The 16,810-nt window shown below is 48.9% G+C and overlaps 1 protein-coding gene across 8 annotated transcripts in view; it reads right to left on the reverse strand.

The window, feature by feature from the left end:
- DEF8 (differentially expressed in FDCP 8 homolog) overlaps positions 1-16,810 on the reverse strand; it is a 70,914-nt gene that overhangs the window by 43,220 nt on the left and 10,884 nt on the right. Inside the window, exon 2 of one of the 8 annotated variants that reach the window (XM_029608342.1) lies at positions 5,390-5,475. The exons of 6 other annotated variants lie outside the window; for them this stretch is intronic. In XM_029608342.1, the coding sequence (XP_029464202.1) occupies positions 5,390-5,444 (55 nt within the window). In that variant the 5' untranslated portion in view covers positions 5,445-5,475. Of the gene's footprint in view, positions 1-5,149; positions 5,368-5,389; positions 5,476-16,810 lie in introns of those variants that run through there. One more of the 8 variants, XM_029608338.1, reaches the window with a different exon arrangement.

Below are 16,810 nucleotides of genomic sequence, written 5' to 3' on the forward strand. Positions count from 1 at the left end.
TTCCCGGCCATCCGCCACCAGGTCTCAGCCCTGATCGCGCTCCTTTCGCGGGCGTCGGCCCGCACGCACTACTCCCGGACCCGGGAACCCCTCTACCAAGTCTTCACAATGATGCCAATCTCGCCCACTCCCCGGTCCCCAGGATTGGGGGCCGGCTAACGTATTTCTACGCGGAGTGGGCGCGGATCACCTCGGACCAGTGGGTCCTGGATACCATAAAACACGGCTACGCATTGGAATTTGTCCGCCCCCCGCAGGGAAGGTTCATCTTTTCTCCCCGTGGCTCGGACCTCAAGAGAAGAGCGGTGCAGCTGACTCTGGACAGACTCCGGGAGATAGGCGCTATTGCGCCCGTGCCCTTCGGAGAGGTGGGCTCGGGCCACTATTCCATCTATTTCGTCGTGCCAAAGAAGGACGGTGCCTTCCGGCCTATCCTAGATCTCAAGGAAGTCAACAAATCCCTTCGAGTCGTTCGGTTCCGTATGGAAACGCTCCGGTCAGTGATTGCGGCGGTGCATCGGGGGGGGTTCCTCGCCTCCCTGGACTTAACGGAGGCCTACCTGCACATCCCCATCCGCCCGGACCACCACCGTTTCCTTCGTTTCAAAATTCTGGATCAGCATTTTCAGTTCACGGCTCTCCCGTTCGGATTGGCGACGGCGCCGCACACCTTCACCAAGATTATGGTAGTCGTGGCTGCAGCTCTCCGGAAGGAGGGTAACCTGGTTCATCCTTATCTGGACGACTGGCTCATCCGGGCGAAGTCATTCGATCAGGGACGCTCAGCTGTGACTCGAGTAGTACGGTTTCTACATTCCCTGGGATGGGTAGTGAACTTCTCCAAGAGCTCCCTCATGCCCTCGCAACGCTTGGATTTTTTGGGGGCGACCTTCGACACCCGGCTGGGCAAAGTTTTTCTGCGTCAGGACAAGGCTCAATCCTTGCGAGATCACACACGACGGTTCTCTGCGTTACTAGAGCCCACCTCCTGGGACTACCTGCAACTCCTGGGAGTGATGGGGTCCACCATCGACCTTGTACCTTGGGCTTTCGCGCACCTCAGGACCTTACAGTGGGAGCTCCTCTCCCGCTGGAAACCAGTATCGCAGGACTACCAGATGATTCTCCCGCTCCCGCGGAATGCCAGAGACAGTCTGGGCTGGTGGTTGGATCCGTCGAACCTGGCCCGTGGCGTGTCCCTCGATCTGCCAAATTGGGTGGTGGTGACCACCGACGCCAGTCTAGCAGGCTGGGGTGCAGTCTGCGATCGAAGCGCCACGCAGGGGACATGGTCCACGGTGGAGGCGAAGTGGTCAATCAACCGTCTGGAAACCAGAGCGGTCCGGCTAGCTCTGCGACATTTCCTCCCGCTTCTTCGGAACCGGGAGGTCAGAATCCTATCGGACAACGCTACCACCGTGGCCTACATCAACCGACAAGGAGGCACGCGCAGCCCGCAGGTCGCACTCGAGGCGGCGCTGCTGATGCAATGGGCGGAGCGTCATCTCGTCCGGCTAGCGGCCTCGCACATCGCCGGGGTGGACAACGTCCAGGCGGACTTCCTCAGTCGTCAACTGCTGGACCCAGGAGAGTGGTCTCTCTCCGACAAAGCGATGCAACTTCTCGTCCATCGGTGGGGGGCCCCCCACTTAGATCTGATGGCGTCCGCTCTCAACGCCAAGGCTCCACGCTTCTTCAGTTGCCGGAGAGAGCGCGGCGCGGAGGGAGTGGATGCCCTGGTCCTCCCGTGGCCGCCACATCTTCTGCTCTACGCTTTTCCTCCGTGGCCCCTGGTGGGCAGGATGCTCCGCAGAATAGAAAGCCATCAGGGGACCGTGGTTTTCGTCGCCCCAGAATGGCCCAGACGACCCTGGTTTGCGGACCTGCTACAGCTGGTGATCGACGGGCCAATCAGGCTGGGGCACCTCCCCCAGCTCCTACATCAGGGCCCGGTATTTTTCGAGCAGGCAGAACTCTTCTGTCTTGCGGCCTGGCTTTTGAGAGGCGCCGCCTCCGGCGTCGGGGCTACCCAGAGGCGGTAGTATCCACACTATTGCGGGCACGAAAGACATCGACGTCGGCGGCCTATGTTCGCGTCTGGAAAGTGTTCGAGCTGTGGTGTACCAGCCAGGCCACGAGACCCGCTAAGGCTTCTGTAGCTCAGATCCTTCAGTTTCTACAGGCGGGGGTGGAAAAAGGGCTCGCCTATAATTCACTACGGGTTCAGGTGGCCGCACTTGGTTCGCTATTGCGCGATGGGGGCTCTCTTCTACAGCATTCTGACATTGCTCGTTTTCTCAAGGGTGTCAAGCATATGCGTCCTCCGTTACGGGACCCTTGTCCTTCCTGGAGTCTTAACCTTGTGCTTCGCTCCCTGTCGGGACCACCATTCGAGCCACTGCGCAGCGCAACGTTAAAGGATCTCACTCTCAAGACTGTGTTTCTTGTGGCCATCTGTTCCGCTCGACGCATCTCGGAGCTGCAGGCTCTGTCGTGTAGAGAGCCCTATCTCCGTTTCTCCGACTCTGGAGTTTCGCTTCGCACCGTTCCTTCCTTTCTTCCGAAGGTGGTTTCGGCATTCCATGTGAACCAGACGGTGGAGTTGCCATCCTTCTCTTCCTCAGAGCCGAAGTCTCTCCGTCTCCTGGATGTAAAGCGCACTTTGCGTCTCTATCTAGAGGCTACAAACGAGTTCAGGACCTCTGACCGCCTCTTCGTACTCTGGTCCGGCCCTAAGAAGGGGTCTCAGGCTTCGAAGACTACCATTGCCAGATGGCTGAAGGCCGGCATTGCTGCTTCCTACATTGGGGCGGGTCGGACTTCCCCACCCGGAATCGTAGCGCATTCTACATGTTCTCAGGCGGCTTCCTGGGCGGAGTCTCGCTCGGTATCCTCGCAAGAAATTTGTAGATCAGCCACCTGGAAGTCGTTACACACGTTCTCGAGGCACTATCGTCTGCACCTCGCCTCTTCGATCTCTGGACACTTTGGCGAGCAGGTTCTCCGAGCAGGCCTCGCAGGACCCCACCCGATTTAGGGAAGCTTGGGTACATCCCACTGTCTGGACTGATCCAGGTACGTACAGGGAAAAGAAAATTATTACTTACCTGCTAATTTTCGTTCCTGTAGTACCATGGATCAGTCCAGACGCCCACCGCGTTTGGGTTCTTGATCCTGCTCTGCTCTGCGTTACTTCTTGCTCGCGGTGTTCTGTGTCTTCACAGTCGTTTCTTTTCACTGTTTTTCACAGCTCCCTACAAGTTGGTAGGATGTTTGCGGTTTACTTGTTGCGGTTACAATTGTTTTCATTATCTGTTTCCACAAACTTGATCCTTCGGGGGTTTCTACTCGGGCTTTGATATACTCGATACTGAACTCCTGCAGAGGGGGTAGTAGTATATATGGATACGCCCCCTCAAAGCTTGTGCTGACTCCATGTGCTGGATTGGGGACATAACCCACTGTCTGGACTGATCCATGGTACTACAGGAACGAAAATTAGCAGGTAAGTAATAATTTTCTTATCATGTTGGTTATTTTTAGGGATGATGAGTGATAGGGGGGTATGGATGAGTAGAGTATGAATGGAGGGTAATGCATGGAATATATAGTTTTATTATAAGGGTAATCACCATACACATAGATGGTCTTATGTATTAGATTAGTTGAGCTTAATTAAAGTGTAGAATTGTACATATAAAATAAAAAATGTTTTGCAGCATTATAATTTGCTGAGTTCCTCTGGAGTGTATGTATACTGATGTAACAAGAGACATTCGGCCTTGCGTACATCAGAGTGGTTCTGCCTACATTTTTGTGTATAGAACTTCTGAAGTAGCAAGGAGTTTGGTGCACAAAACCTGTGCACGCAGATTAGTGCTCCGCCATGCAAATACCTTCTTAATAGGGTAGAAATTCTGTTTTGCTTTTTGTTTCATATTTGGGGGGGGGTTCCCCATAAATTTAGTTTCATTTAATATTTTGGGTTTTTTTAAACACAACAAAAAAAAAAAAGAAATGGGGCCTCCCCAATACATATGGATCCCACCTGAAAAAAATGATGAGACCAGATTCCTCCCCAGCCCCACTTACCCAGTCGGGGGGGGGGGGGGGGGGGGGGGGATCTGATATATTGGCCTTGCGTAAGCCTAGACTGTGGTAGGTCACCGCAACCTCAGCCTAGGCCGGATCCCAACGCCTAGGCCAGGACCTGGGCCCAAAGACCGGGTTATGATGCCTGCACTTTGGCCCACACCTAGACCCGACATCAGGACCCAAACCAAAGACCGGGTCCTGATGCCTAGGCCTTGGCCCAGACGCAGGCCTGGTGCCAGGGCCCAACCCAGAGACCATGTCCCGACGCCAAGGTCCAAGGCAAAATCCTTCTCCAAATCAACCTGCAGAAATTCTAGGATTGAAGACAGTTGGGCTTTGAACGGGGATAGACCCTTGCTATAGCTCCAGGCCTCAAAGATCCTCCATACTCTGATGTATGCAAGGAAGTGGATATCTTCCTTGCCTTCAGCATCATCCCAATTAGCACTTCTGAACCATTCTTTATCAGTCTCTTCCTTTCAATAGCCTGAGTCAGGCCTGGGTTTGGGCCTGAGTCTTGGCCCAAACCCAGGCCCAACCCGGACAGTGTGTTTGCAGTGGATGGCATCATTTCAAGAAGAAAAGAAGACAGAAGATGGCTGACCAAGACTTCCGAGGCCTGGGCCAGGATGTCAGATCAGGTAAATCCAATTTTTGGGGGTCAAAACTGAACAAAATTCTGACAAAATTTCCTCAGAATTTAAATTATTCTGTTTTGAAAACAAACAGAAACAAAATAGGAAATTTTGTCTCATTTTCTATTTCGTTTCTCCCGAATGCCCATCCCTATTTGTTAATCAAGGCATTAGCTCTACTCCCCAGGGTAGAGGCTTAACTCCTGCTTTCTTAATACTGGAAATTTAACTCTTGGTCAGAGCTGGAGTAAAATTTCTGGGACTAGCGTTAGTCCATGGACTAAACCAGGATGCATGTGCACAAAAAAACATAAGCACAAGTTATGCTCCTAAATGTTGTGTGCATAAAAGCATGCGTTAAGAGCATAAAGTTTGTGCTTGTGCGCTGAAAACCCCCATAAGGTGAAATTTAAGCATGCCTGTTAATGTTCTCTCCTTGAGTGCTGAGAGACCAGTCCAAATGAATGGGTTATTCTTGCTTGCCAGCAGATGAAGGCAGAGACCACAAGCCTTTTCTGATGTCATGGTCCCCTATAAAGTTGGATGCAGCAAGAAAGGCTGTCAGCAACTTCTTGCCCAAACATTTGTCTAATCTACAAATATTTTTCATCCCCCCTTTACTCCAAATGTTAAACAAAAATATATACTCATCTGAGTACCACAAACAGGTTCTCCAGTTCTTCCTTCTCTGGAGACATCTTTTTCTCCCCCCATGTCGATACTAGGGGGGGCTTCCTAATTCTTTCTGAACAAGAAACAAATAGAAAAAGAAAAAGATGCTATGGGCTCCTGATTAGGTTCTGGACTGGTCTGTCAGGACTCAAGGAACGGAAATTAACAGGTTTCATGTCCTTATCGTCCTGCCAGACTACGTCCAGATGAAAGGGACTTGCTTGAGCAGCACCTAACCCAGGCGGATTCCAGGGCTCACATATCAAATACCAAGTCCCCCCCTTGGCTTGAATGCCTAACTTATAATGCTTGACAAATGAATGTAAAGAAGCCCATGTGCTTGCCTTGCATATTTCTTGTAGCAAGATGTCTTTGCTCCAACCATGAGGCGGCCTCGTGGACTGCGCTCTCAGCCTCTCCAGGACCCTTCTACTCTTCCGATATAAACTGAGGCAATTGCCTCCTAATCCTCCTTGCAATGGATGCTTTTGAGGCTGCCTTCCCCATTCACCATCCTCCAGAGAGGACAAACAGTCTGATTTTAAATATGGACAAATCTGTGTTTATGGTTTTAGATAGGAAAAATGTTAATTTAGAACAGAAAGTAGTTATTTTAAATAACAACACAAGTTTTAAATTAAATGATACAGCAAGGAACTTAGGACTCATTATGGATTTTGAATTGAATATGAAAGCTCATATAGCAAAAAATGTCTATGAAGGTTTTGCTAAACTGTGGATGCTGAGACTATTAAAACCACTCATCTCTTGGAATAATTTTAGACATGTGCTCTAGGCCATGCTATTCAATGAAATTGATTATTGTAATTCTACCTTGTTAGGTCTGCCAAAATCTACCACTGACCCCTTACAGGTTCTCTAGAATTCTGCCGCCCGGCTTTTAACAAACACTAAAAAAAGAGACCACATAACCCCAGTCTTGCAAAGCCTTCATTGGCTGACGGTAATTTTTAGAATAAAACAAATGTTATGTACCATACATAAAATTTTATATGGAGAAAAGACTGACTGGTTGAACATGTCAATCAGACTTCATGTCCCTCAACGCGAATTAAGGTCTGCAAATAAGGTTCTCCTTACAGTTCCCACAGTGAAATCTGCCCACTTAAGTGAGGTGAGGTGAGAGACCGAGCAGGTCTGAAACTTTGGAACACTACCACAGAACCTGAGATTACAACCTGATTTGAGAAAGTTCAGAAAAGAGCTAAATGCATTCAAAGCTGACCCTGAATGAAAAGACTAATTTTTTACTTTTTCTAGCTTTTACTTTTTAGTAATGAATGTAGTTATCTTTTAGTCTTATTTATTTTATTAATCCTGTTTTTGTAATTTTTATTCTAATTATGTATTCTAATTATTCATATTTTATTTTAATTGGAATGTAAACCATAATGATAGAAACTTGTTTCTGTATAACTGTATATAAAAACTGTACAAATAAAATCTGACTTATGGAAGGCATTCGTGACTTTCAGGTATGTAAGCAATGCCCTAAACATTTCCAGCAAGCATAAGGTCTCCCTTGAGCCTGTACACTCCTGTTTCCTGAATGCCAGCAGTGATATCGCCTGATTCGGATGGCACCCTTGACACTCCTTTGGTGAAACACAAAATGAGGATCTCTACATGACAGTGCCCGAGATTCCAAAATTCTTCTGGCTGAAGATGGCCACTAGGGATAACATTTTCAACAGACCCCTCCCTCCGTGTCTCAAAGAGGGCTATTGCTAGGGATCTCAGCACTAAGTTCAGATTCCAAGATGGGATCACCTCGCAGATTGGAGGCCGCACATGTTTCACCCTCCCCCTGAAAAAAACATGCTACATCCAGGTGCGAGGCCAAGGGATCACATCCAACTTGCCCTCTGTAGCATGAAAGGGCTGCCACCTGTACCTTAGTGTAGTGCAAAATCATTCTCCAAATCAACCTGCAGAAATTCTAGGATTGAAGACAGTTGGGCTTTGAAGGGGGATAGACCCTTGCTATAGCTCCAGGCCTCAAAGATCCTCCATACTCTGATGTATGCAGGGAAGTGGATATCTTCCTTGCCTTCAGCATCATCCCAGTTAGCACTTATGAATAACCATTCTTTATCAGTCTCTTCCTTTCAATAGCCAGCCCATAAGATAAAATAGAGTCAGAGTGGTTCCTCCTTCTTTAACCTGATCAGATCTGCATTCCAGGGGCATCCAGCTCAGTCTGGAGTTATCAGAATGAACTGCCTGAGATGGTTTGTGATCCTTTGGAGAATCCACCCTATGATGGGAAAAGGAGGGAATATGTATAGAAGCTCATTTGATGGTCAATCTGCCTTGCCATTTTGGTAGGTAGCCCTCTGGTACCAATGGGGTTGGACACAATTTGTGCACAGGCCTGTTCCTCTAATTCCCATTCCCTCCGCTCTCCTTCCTCTGCTGGAGGCAGGGAACTACAGCCTTTAGCTATAGAGGGGAACATGAGGTCAGAAAAGACTTGTGTTCTCTACCTCCATCTGCTGGCAAGCTAATAGCAAGCAAAGGCATCGGGAGTTAAACTGAAGCACAGGGGGGGACAGGAGACTATCTGGTTACCTGGTCTCCAGAAGTCAAGGACGCTGCCTGCCTCCAGTACCTGCCTTGTGGGTGAGGACTTTGACCTAGCCCCGGAGTGATTCCCTTCAGCGGGTGAGGACGTTGCCCCGGCCCCGGAGGTGGTGAAGTCGCGCCGCATACGTCATCAGGGAGGGACCGGAAGGATTCAAAGCCGGACCCTCCTGCGGCGCGTGAGAGCCGCCGGCGCGTCGCCTAAGCCGGGAGCGCGGCTTTGGCTGAAAATTCTGGACAAAAGAAGAGTGGAGTTTGGAACTTTCAATTTTATAACTGCAAAGTAAGATTTTTTTACCTAAAGTTTGTATTCCTACTCCTCTCCTGATTCCCCCCAGTGTTATAAGTCTCCTTAGAAGTTGAAGGAAGGAGAGCTTAAATCCTCCTCTGTTTATTGACTTTTTAAGTGTATGCCTCATACGAAGCGGAAGGGAAGGGTGCGGACAGCTTCTTCTGCAGCTGTCATGCCCATCCCTTCTCAACCAACCATTGAGGGTTTTTTCGCCCCAACTCATGTATCGACCCCAGGAATATCTGCTGTGAGGTTGGGTGAGGAACACACCCAGACCTCCCTAGATACTTTAACATCTTTAAGTCCTGGGGCCCCAGAGACTCCTTCTCCTCCACTTAACACCCATATCCAGTTACAGGACTGGTCAGTACACCCAAAGGTATTGGGTACTAAATCGGTCGCAGAAGCTGTACCTGAGTCAATAACTGAGGATGTTAAAGGTAGAGGCATAATAGGAAGGATAAATGCCTCAATTGTCAACTTGGAAGGAGGAGAAGAGCTGACAAATGAATCCAGTAGGATTGTAGAAATTTGTCAGTTAGGAGGAGTGAGGGATTCTCCTAAAGAAAAACTGGTTAATCCCTCTGAAGTTACTCTTGGAAATCTTTGGGAAGCTTCTTTGAAAATTCAAAATATGATTTTGTTATTAACTGAATCTGTAAATAATTCACAGAAGAGAATTCAAGAAATAGAGCCTAAGTTAAAGTTACAAGAAACTAGGATAAATGGAATTGAAGAAAAGATTTCGCATATTCAAGAAATACAAACAAAATTACTTCAAGATGATAATATTGGTTCAAAGAAAATAGAAAATTTAGAAAATCATATTCGATATCATAATTTACGTATATTGAATTTTCCAAAAGTAAAACTCATATCTCCTCGAGAGCAGTTTAGGAAATATTTAATTGAAATACTTCAAATCTCAAAGGAGAGTGTACCTGGTATATCAAAAATTTATTTTGTGTCTAAAGCATTGAAAGAGCAAGGGATAGTGAGGGAGTCTAGTGTGGTAGTTGAAGATAATTTAACTGATTTTCTTGAAACCACAGAGGAAGAACAGATAGAATATAGAGGTACGCTTTTGGTGACCTTTGTAATATCATCGGATAGAGATTTAGTTTTGAATATGTTTTTTCGGAACAGAAATAAACTGTTTTTGGGGCAAAAGATTTGGGTTTTCCCAGATCTAACTAGGATTACTCAAATTCGTAGGCGAAAATTTTAGAGATGACTCAAGAGGTTAGACAATTGGGAGCCAGGATGTCTCTGAGATATCCATGTAAGTGTTTGGTTCTTTTGAACAATGTTAAATATCTTTTCTTTGAACCTTCCCAATTAAGGTTCCTGATAGACAACCAGGGAACTGGGAGGACCAACACTCAACCTACTCAGGAATAGAATAAATATGGGTTACCTTCCTTTTTTTCTTTCTCTCATACTAGCTAGTTTACTTAGTTAGTTAAAATAGTTAACTGTTCCATTTTCTTTTCAGAGACTTATATACCTGCCTTAAAAAGATTTGAAAGAAGTAGGGATAGAAAGGATTGCATGTTGATTGTGTATATGTAATACTGGAAACTATTTCTGTATGTTTATTAAAAAAATTGAATAAAGAAATTAAATATAAACTGAAGCACAGAAATCTAAAAATGTGCATGTCAAAAGGAATAGTGCACATAAATCGTGTTCAATGCACACAAAACATGATAAGAGGGTAACCTGATTTGAGTTCATTGTGCAGAAAGCTGGAGCTTATGGTGCTGGCATTTATGTGCACAAAATGTGTTTTCCTTAATGGCTTGCCAGACCAGTCCAGGAATGGTTTACATTTTTAGATTTCCATATTTCAGTTTAACTCCCGATGCCTTTGCATGCTATTAGTTTACTGCATAAGGAGTTCACTTTTTTTTTTTTTAGTGAGCGCATAAGATGTGAAATACATTTTTCATGCCCGTTTTATTACATTGAGCCCTGAAACAAAACCCCCCAGCTTTTTGCAAAGGTAGGAGGAGACCTGGCTGTCTCCACCACTTGTTTACTTTCATTCTACAATTTCAGTTGTAGCATTTCCAAATGTTTTCTGGATGTTAAGGTTGAACTTCCCGTGGCTGGAACATGGGCCAGAGTTTTGGGGGCTGGGGAGTATCCCCCCCCCCCAACCACAAGAAGTTAGCATCAGCTGGGGTGGAAGCAGAAAAAGCAGAAGATGCTGGGGTCAGGCCTGGTGGGGAGGGAAGGTGAGGGACTGCGTTGGGGGTCATCCCTTGAGAGCAGGGAGAGGGTGCAAGAGTGCGTGTTTGTGAGATGGGACTCTCCCATCCCCCACCACCACAGATGCTCTGAAGTGTCGAAAAGTGGAATCCAAACATCAGATAAATAAATAAATCTACGCCAATCTGAATGGGAGCCAGGAAAAGAAAAGGTTTACCCCACCTGCCAGCCAATTTTAATTTTTGGAGGGTAAGGGAAGGAAGTTAAGCAGTTAAACTCTGCCTAGGGGCTGAAGGTTTCCTGAAATCTTCCCCAGAGTAAAGCAACCCCCACACTCCTCCTCTTTGCAGCCAAAAGTATCAAGTATTTGTTTGTTAGTTTTAATTACTTAAATAGAAGCTGAGAGCAGATAAGGAGCATCTAATCTTCAGTTTCACTCCTAACAGTGTCACAAACACCAGTCCACCACAAGGGGTCCTCTGTACCTATCTCAAACTTTCTGGAATCCTTTATTTATTTATTTTTATATACCGACATTCGATTTGACATATCACATTGGTTTACATTCAGGTACTGTAGGTATTTTCCTATCCCCAGAGGGCTTACAATCTAAGTTTGTACCTGAGGCAATGGAGGGTGAAGTGACTTGCCCAAGGTCACAAGGAGCGACAGCGGGACTTGAACCCTGGTCTTCTGGTTCATAGCCCACTGCTCTAACCACAAGAAAATTCTTTACCTGCTAATTTTCGTTCCTGTAGTACCATGGATCAGTCCAGACAGTGGGTTGTGTCCCCCGTCCAGCAGATGGAGTCAGACAAAGCTTTGGAGGGTGCTACCTTATAAACCAGTGCACCCTCTGACACTCTTCAGTATAGAGAATATCAGAGCAGTAGACACAGAAGAGGATGGATCAAGAAAACCAAACACGTATAACTACGAAAAATAGTGTGTATGTAACAAAAACACCAACTGGTGCCAAATAGCAAACTTGCAAAAAGAACTACTGAACAGCCGCATAACAGAGAGGCTACCATAGGAGTAGGTGAAAACAGAGGAGCGAAGTCGAAGTAAGTCTAGCAGTAGACCCCAAAAAATCCCCAGAATCCTTAGGGAGGGCGTCTGGACTGATCCATGGTACTACAGGAATGAAAATTAGCAGGTAAGGAATAATTTTCTTTTCCCTATACGTACCAGGATCAGTCCAGATGGTGGGATGTACCAAAGCTTCCCTACATAGGGTGGGCCCTTGATAGCCCTGCTCGAATGACTGTCGCCAAAGTAGCCAAATGTCAGTGACTGGAGATGCAAACGGTAGTGCCTAGCAAAGGTATGCAATGATTTCCAGGTCGCCGCTCGACAGATCTCTTGAGATGAGATGGACTGGTTCTCCACCCAGGATGCAGCCTGAGACCGAAGAGAATGCGCCTGATGCCCAAGGGGGGCAGTCGACCCGTACCTATATACGCTATCACAGTAGCCTCTTTGAGCCAGCGAGCGATCGTTGTCTTCGTAGCCTTGGATCCTTTCTTTGGGCCAGACCAAAGGACAAACAAATGGTCCGACAGATGAAAATCATTAGTGACCTCCAGGTAACGAATCAGGATGCGCTTGACATCAAGTTTACGGAGATCTCGTGGATCGTCGCGGAGAAAGATGGGAGTTCCACAGTGATTCAGATGAAATGCAGAAACCACCTTGGGCAGGAACGAGGGCACCGTGCGCAAGGACCAGAGTCCGTGAAACGGAGGTAAGGTTCTCTGCAGGACAGTGCCTGGAGTTCGGAAACCCAGCAGGCAGAACAGATGGCCACAAGGAAAACAGTCTTTAGGGTGAGGTCCTTAAGGGTAGCGGCGCGCATAGGCTTGAAGGGAGGGCTGCCCAAAATCCAGAGGACTAAGTTGAGGTTCCAGGAAGGACAAGGAGCCTGAACCGGGGGCCTCAGATGTTTCACTCCCTTGAGGAACCGGACGATATCCGGGTGAGAGGAAAGTGGCAGTCCCTCCTGGAGATGAACCAGGAATCCAAGGGCAGGAATCCTGGACTCTCAGAGAGTTGTAAGCGAGGTCCTTCTCCAGACCTGCCTGGAGAACGCGAGGATCTGAGGCACTGAAGCCGTCCACGGTCGTGCTGCCTGGGAAGTGCACCAGGATTTGAAGACCTTCCAAACTTGTACATAGGCGATAGATGTTGAAGTCTTCCTAGCCTTGAGAAGAGTCGAAACTACAGCCTCCAGGTATCCATAGAGTCTCAGTCTACGCCTCTCTAAAGCCAGGCCGCAAGTCAAAAGTGATCTGCCTGGTTGAAAAATACTGGACCTTGATGAAGTAGGCACGACAGGTGTCCCAGATGGAGAGGACCGTCCACCACGAGGTTGATCAAGTCCGCAAACCAAGGGCATCGGTGCCATTCCGGTGCCACCAGAATCACCGGACCTTGCCCACTAGCGGCCAAGGTGGGAACATGTTGAGGAGGTGGTGATGTGGCCATGGGAGGACTAGCACATCCACTCCCTCTGCGCCGTGCTCCCTTCTGCGACTGAAGAACCGCGGTGCCTTTGTATTGTGGAAGGTGGCCATGAGATCCAGATGAGGGGTCCCTCAATGATGAACGAGAAGCTTCATCGCCTCCTTGGAGAGATCCTACTCCCCGGGATCTAAATGTTGTCAACTTAAGAAGTCTGCCTGAATGTCATCTACTCCCTCAATGTGGGAGTCCACCAGTCAAGAGAGATGGACCTCCGCCCACGCCATCAACTTGTCCGTTTCCAGCGAGACATGACGACTTCTTGTGCCCCCCTGGCGGTTGATATACGCTACAGTGGTCGCGTTGGCTGAGAGAATCCTGACTGCCCGATGATGAACGAGGGGAAGGAAGTTTCTCAGTGCCAGACGGATTGCTCGTTTCCAAGCGATTGATCGGCCAAGCAGCTTGAGACTTCATCCACTGCCCCTGAACTGAACTCTTCTGGCACACTTCCCCCCAGTCGGATAGACTGGCATCCGTGGTGACTACCACCCAGTCTGGAATTTCCAAGGACATTCCCTGCGCCAAGTGGAGCGTGTCAAGCCACCAAAGCAGGCTGTCTCTGGCCTGCTGGGGGAGTGGGAGGATGATCTGATACTCCTGCGACACCGGTTTCCAGTGAGAGAGTAACGCTCTCTGCAGTGGACGCATATGCGCAAATGCCCAGGGTACTAGATCGATAGTGGATGCCATGGATCCCAGAACCTGTAGATAATCCCAGGCTGTGGGAGAGGAGAGGCAAGAGAAGAGCTGAACCTGCACCAAGAGCGACTGGGCCCGATCTGGTCGCAGGAAGACTTTGCCCATCGCCGTATCGAACCGCGCTTCCAGGAAATCCAGAGACTGTGACGGAATAAGACTGTTCTTGGCGAAGTTGACAACCCAACCGAGGGATTGTAGGAGATGTACAATTCTGTTGACCGCCCTGTGACCCTGATTCAAGGTCTTTGCTCGGAAGAGCCAGTCGTCCAGATACGAGTGAACTAGAATTCCCTGTTGTCGGAGAACTGCCGCCACCACCACCATTACTTTCGTGAATGTACGGGGGACAGTAGCCAGGCCAAAAGGTAGAGCTTGAAACTGAAAATGCTGACCTAGAATCTTGAAGCGGAGGAAACGCTGGTGCGATTTGAGGATCAAGGGAGGCAAGGAATTCTCCCTGGATCTGACAGAGTGACTTGTTGACCACAAAGTAGATCGAATAATGGCCTGAGCCCACTTCCATGGGCGGTACTGGAAGGATTGCTCAGAGAGCTAGAAGTCTGTCGAGAGTCTGTCTCTTGGGGGTTGAGCAAAATCCAATGCGTAGCCATGTCTTAGAATGTCTAGGACCCACTGATCCGACGTAATCCAGATCCACTCCTTGTAGAAAAGAAATCCGTCCCCCGATCCTGGGGGTCAGGGAGTGGGTCAGTCTGGCATCATTGCGAGGATTTGGAGGGAGCCCCTTGGGCCACCCCGTCCCTTGCCGGTCTGCGGCCTCAAAAGGAACAGGACCAAGACTGAGATCGGAAAGAGGGCGTCCGAGGCATCGTCTGTCTAGTGGTGCGGAAACTGCGTTGACCGCGGAACCGGCTTCTGGAGGCATTGAACGATCTCGAGGCTCGCGGCCGATCTTCTGGAAGTCGATGTACCTTATTCTCGCCGAGGGACTTGATAATCTGGTCCAAATCATCCCCGAAAAGGAATTTCCCTTTAAACGGAAGAGATCCCAACTGCGTCTTGGATGAGGAATCTGCCGACCAGTTTCAGAGCCAGAGGAGACGGTGGTATGAGACTGCCGAGACCATTGATCTGGCTAGAACTCTGAGGAGATCATACAGGGCATCTGCTCCATAGGCTATTATGGCCTCCAGACGGTCTGCCTGTCTTGCTTCCTCTGGCGGTAGCTCCTATGAGGTAAGAAGCTGCTGTACACAGCGAAGTCCCGCTCTTTGCGCAAGTGAGCTACAGATGGTCGCCCGGACTCCCAGCGCGGAAACCTCAAACACCCTTTTGAGATAGACTTCTAGCTTCCTGTCCTGCAGATCTCACAGAGCCGTGCCTCCCGTCACCGGAATGGTCGTACGCTTCATGACAGCTGAAACTGTGGAGTTGACTTTTGGGACCTTAAGTAGTTCTATGAAGTCCTCAGGGAGAGGGTATAGTTTGTCCATTGCCCTGCTGACCTTCAGTGAGGCTTCGGGAAAAGAAAATTATTCCTTACCTGCTAATTTTCGTTCCTGTAGTACCAAGGATCAGTCCAGACGGTGGGTTATGTCCCCCGTCCAGCAGATGGAGTCAGAACAAACTTCGAGGGACGTCACCAGTATAAGCCAGTGCTCCCTCTGCTGGAGCTCAGTACCACGTATAGCAAAGCCCAAAGACCCAAAAAAGGGTTGAATCAAGTTAAACATACCTGGAAAACAGGCACTAACTATAGATAATAATAAACCGCCAACGAGCGGTAAGGCACCCAACTTGTAGGGAGCTGTGAAAACAGAGATAAGAAACAAAGACTGAAGATATCGACAGTAAGCAGACCCGAGCAGAAGCAAAATATCCCAAAGTGGTGGGCGTCTGGACTGATCCTTGGTACTACAGGAACGAAAATTAGCAGGTAAGGAATAATTTTCTTTTCCCTGTACGTACCAGGATCAGTCCAGACGGTGGGATGTACCAAAGCTTCCCTAAACCGGGTGGGCCCCTGAAAGCCCTGCTCGGAGAACCTGGCCACCAAAATGTCCCATGGAGGACGACGCCAGGTGTAGTCGATAATGTCTTGAAAAGGTATGCAGCGACTTCCATGTCGCTGCTCGACAGATCTCCTGGGAGGAGACGGAGCGAGATTCCGCCCAGGACGCCGCTTGGGAGCGAGTCGAGTGAGCGATAACCCCGCTAGGCGGAATACGGCTTGCGCCAATGTAGGAAACTGAGATAGCTTCTTTAAGCCATCGTGCAATCGTTGTCTTCGAGGCCTGGCACCCCTTCTTTGGACCGGACCAGAGAACGAAGAGATGATCGGAGAGCCGGAAATCACTGGTCACCTCCAGATAGTGACGCAAGGTGCGTTTGACATCCAAAAGACGAAGAAACAGGGGCTCGCTGGGTCCAAAGGACGGAAGTTCAACCGTCTGGTTCATGTGAAAAGACGAGACTACCTTCGGAAGAAAGGAAGGTACTGTGCGCAGGGAGACTCCCGAATCTGTGAACCTGAGATAGGGCTCCCTGCAGGACAACGCTTGTAGCTCCGAGACACGACGCGCTGGGCATATGGCCACAAGGAAGACCGTCTTGAGCGTCAGATCCTTGAGGGTCGCTCCACGTATCGGTTCGAAAGGCGCCCCTGACAAGGCTCGAAGCACCAGGTTGAGGTTCCAGGAGGGACAAGGATCCCGTACAGGAGGACGCACATGCTTGACCCCCTTGAGGAAACGGGCAACGTCCGGTTGCAGGAGAAGAGAGCCATCCGCTCGCACGAAAGAAGTCAGGGCGCCACCTGGACTCGCAGGGAATTATAGGCGAGTCCCTTATCCAGACCGTCTTGAAGGAACTGCAGAATCGACGGGACCGACGCCTCCGTGGGTCGGATCCCCCTGGAAGAGCACCAGACGTCGAAAGTTCTCCAAACTCGCACATAAGCAACAGAAGTAGAAGACTTCCGGGCCCGCAGCATAGTAGAAACTACCGCCTCAGGGTAGCCCCTGCGTCGAAGTCGGCGCCGTTCAAAAGCCATGCCGCAAGACAGAAGAGTTCGGCCTGGTCGAAATATACTGGGCCCTGGCGCAGTAGCCGA

Source organism: Rhinatrema bivittatum, chromosome 7 (assembly GCF_901001135.1).
Source record: "Rhinatrema bivittatum chromosome 7, aRhiBiv1.1, whole genome shotgun sequence".
NCBI lineage: Eukaryota > Metazoa > Chordata > Amphibia > Gymnophiona > Rhinatrematidae > Rhinatrema > Rhinatrema bivittatum.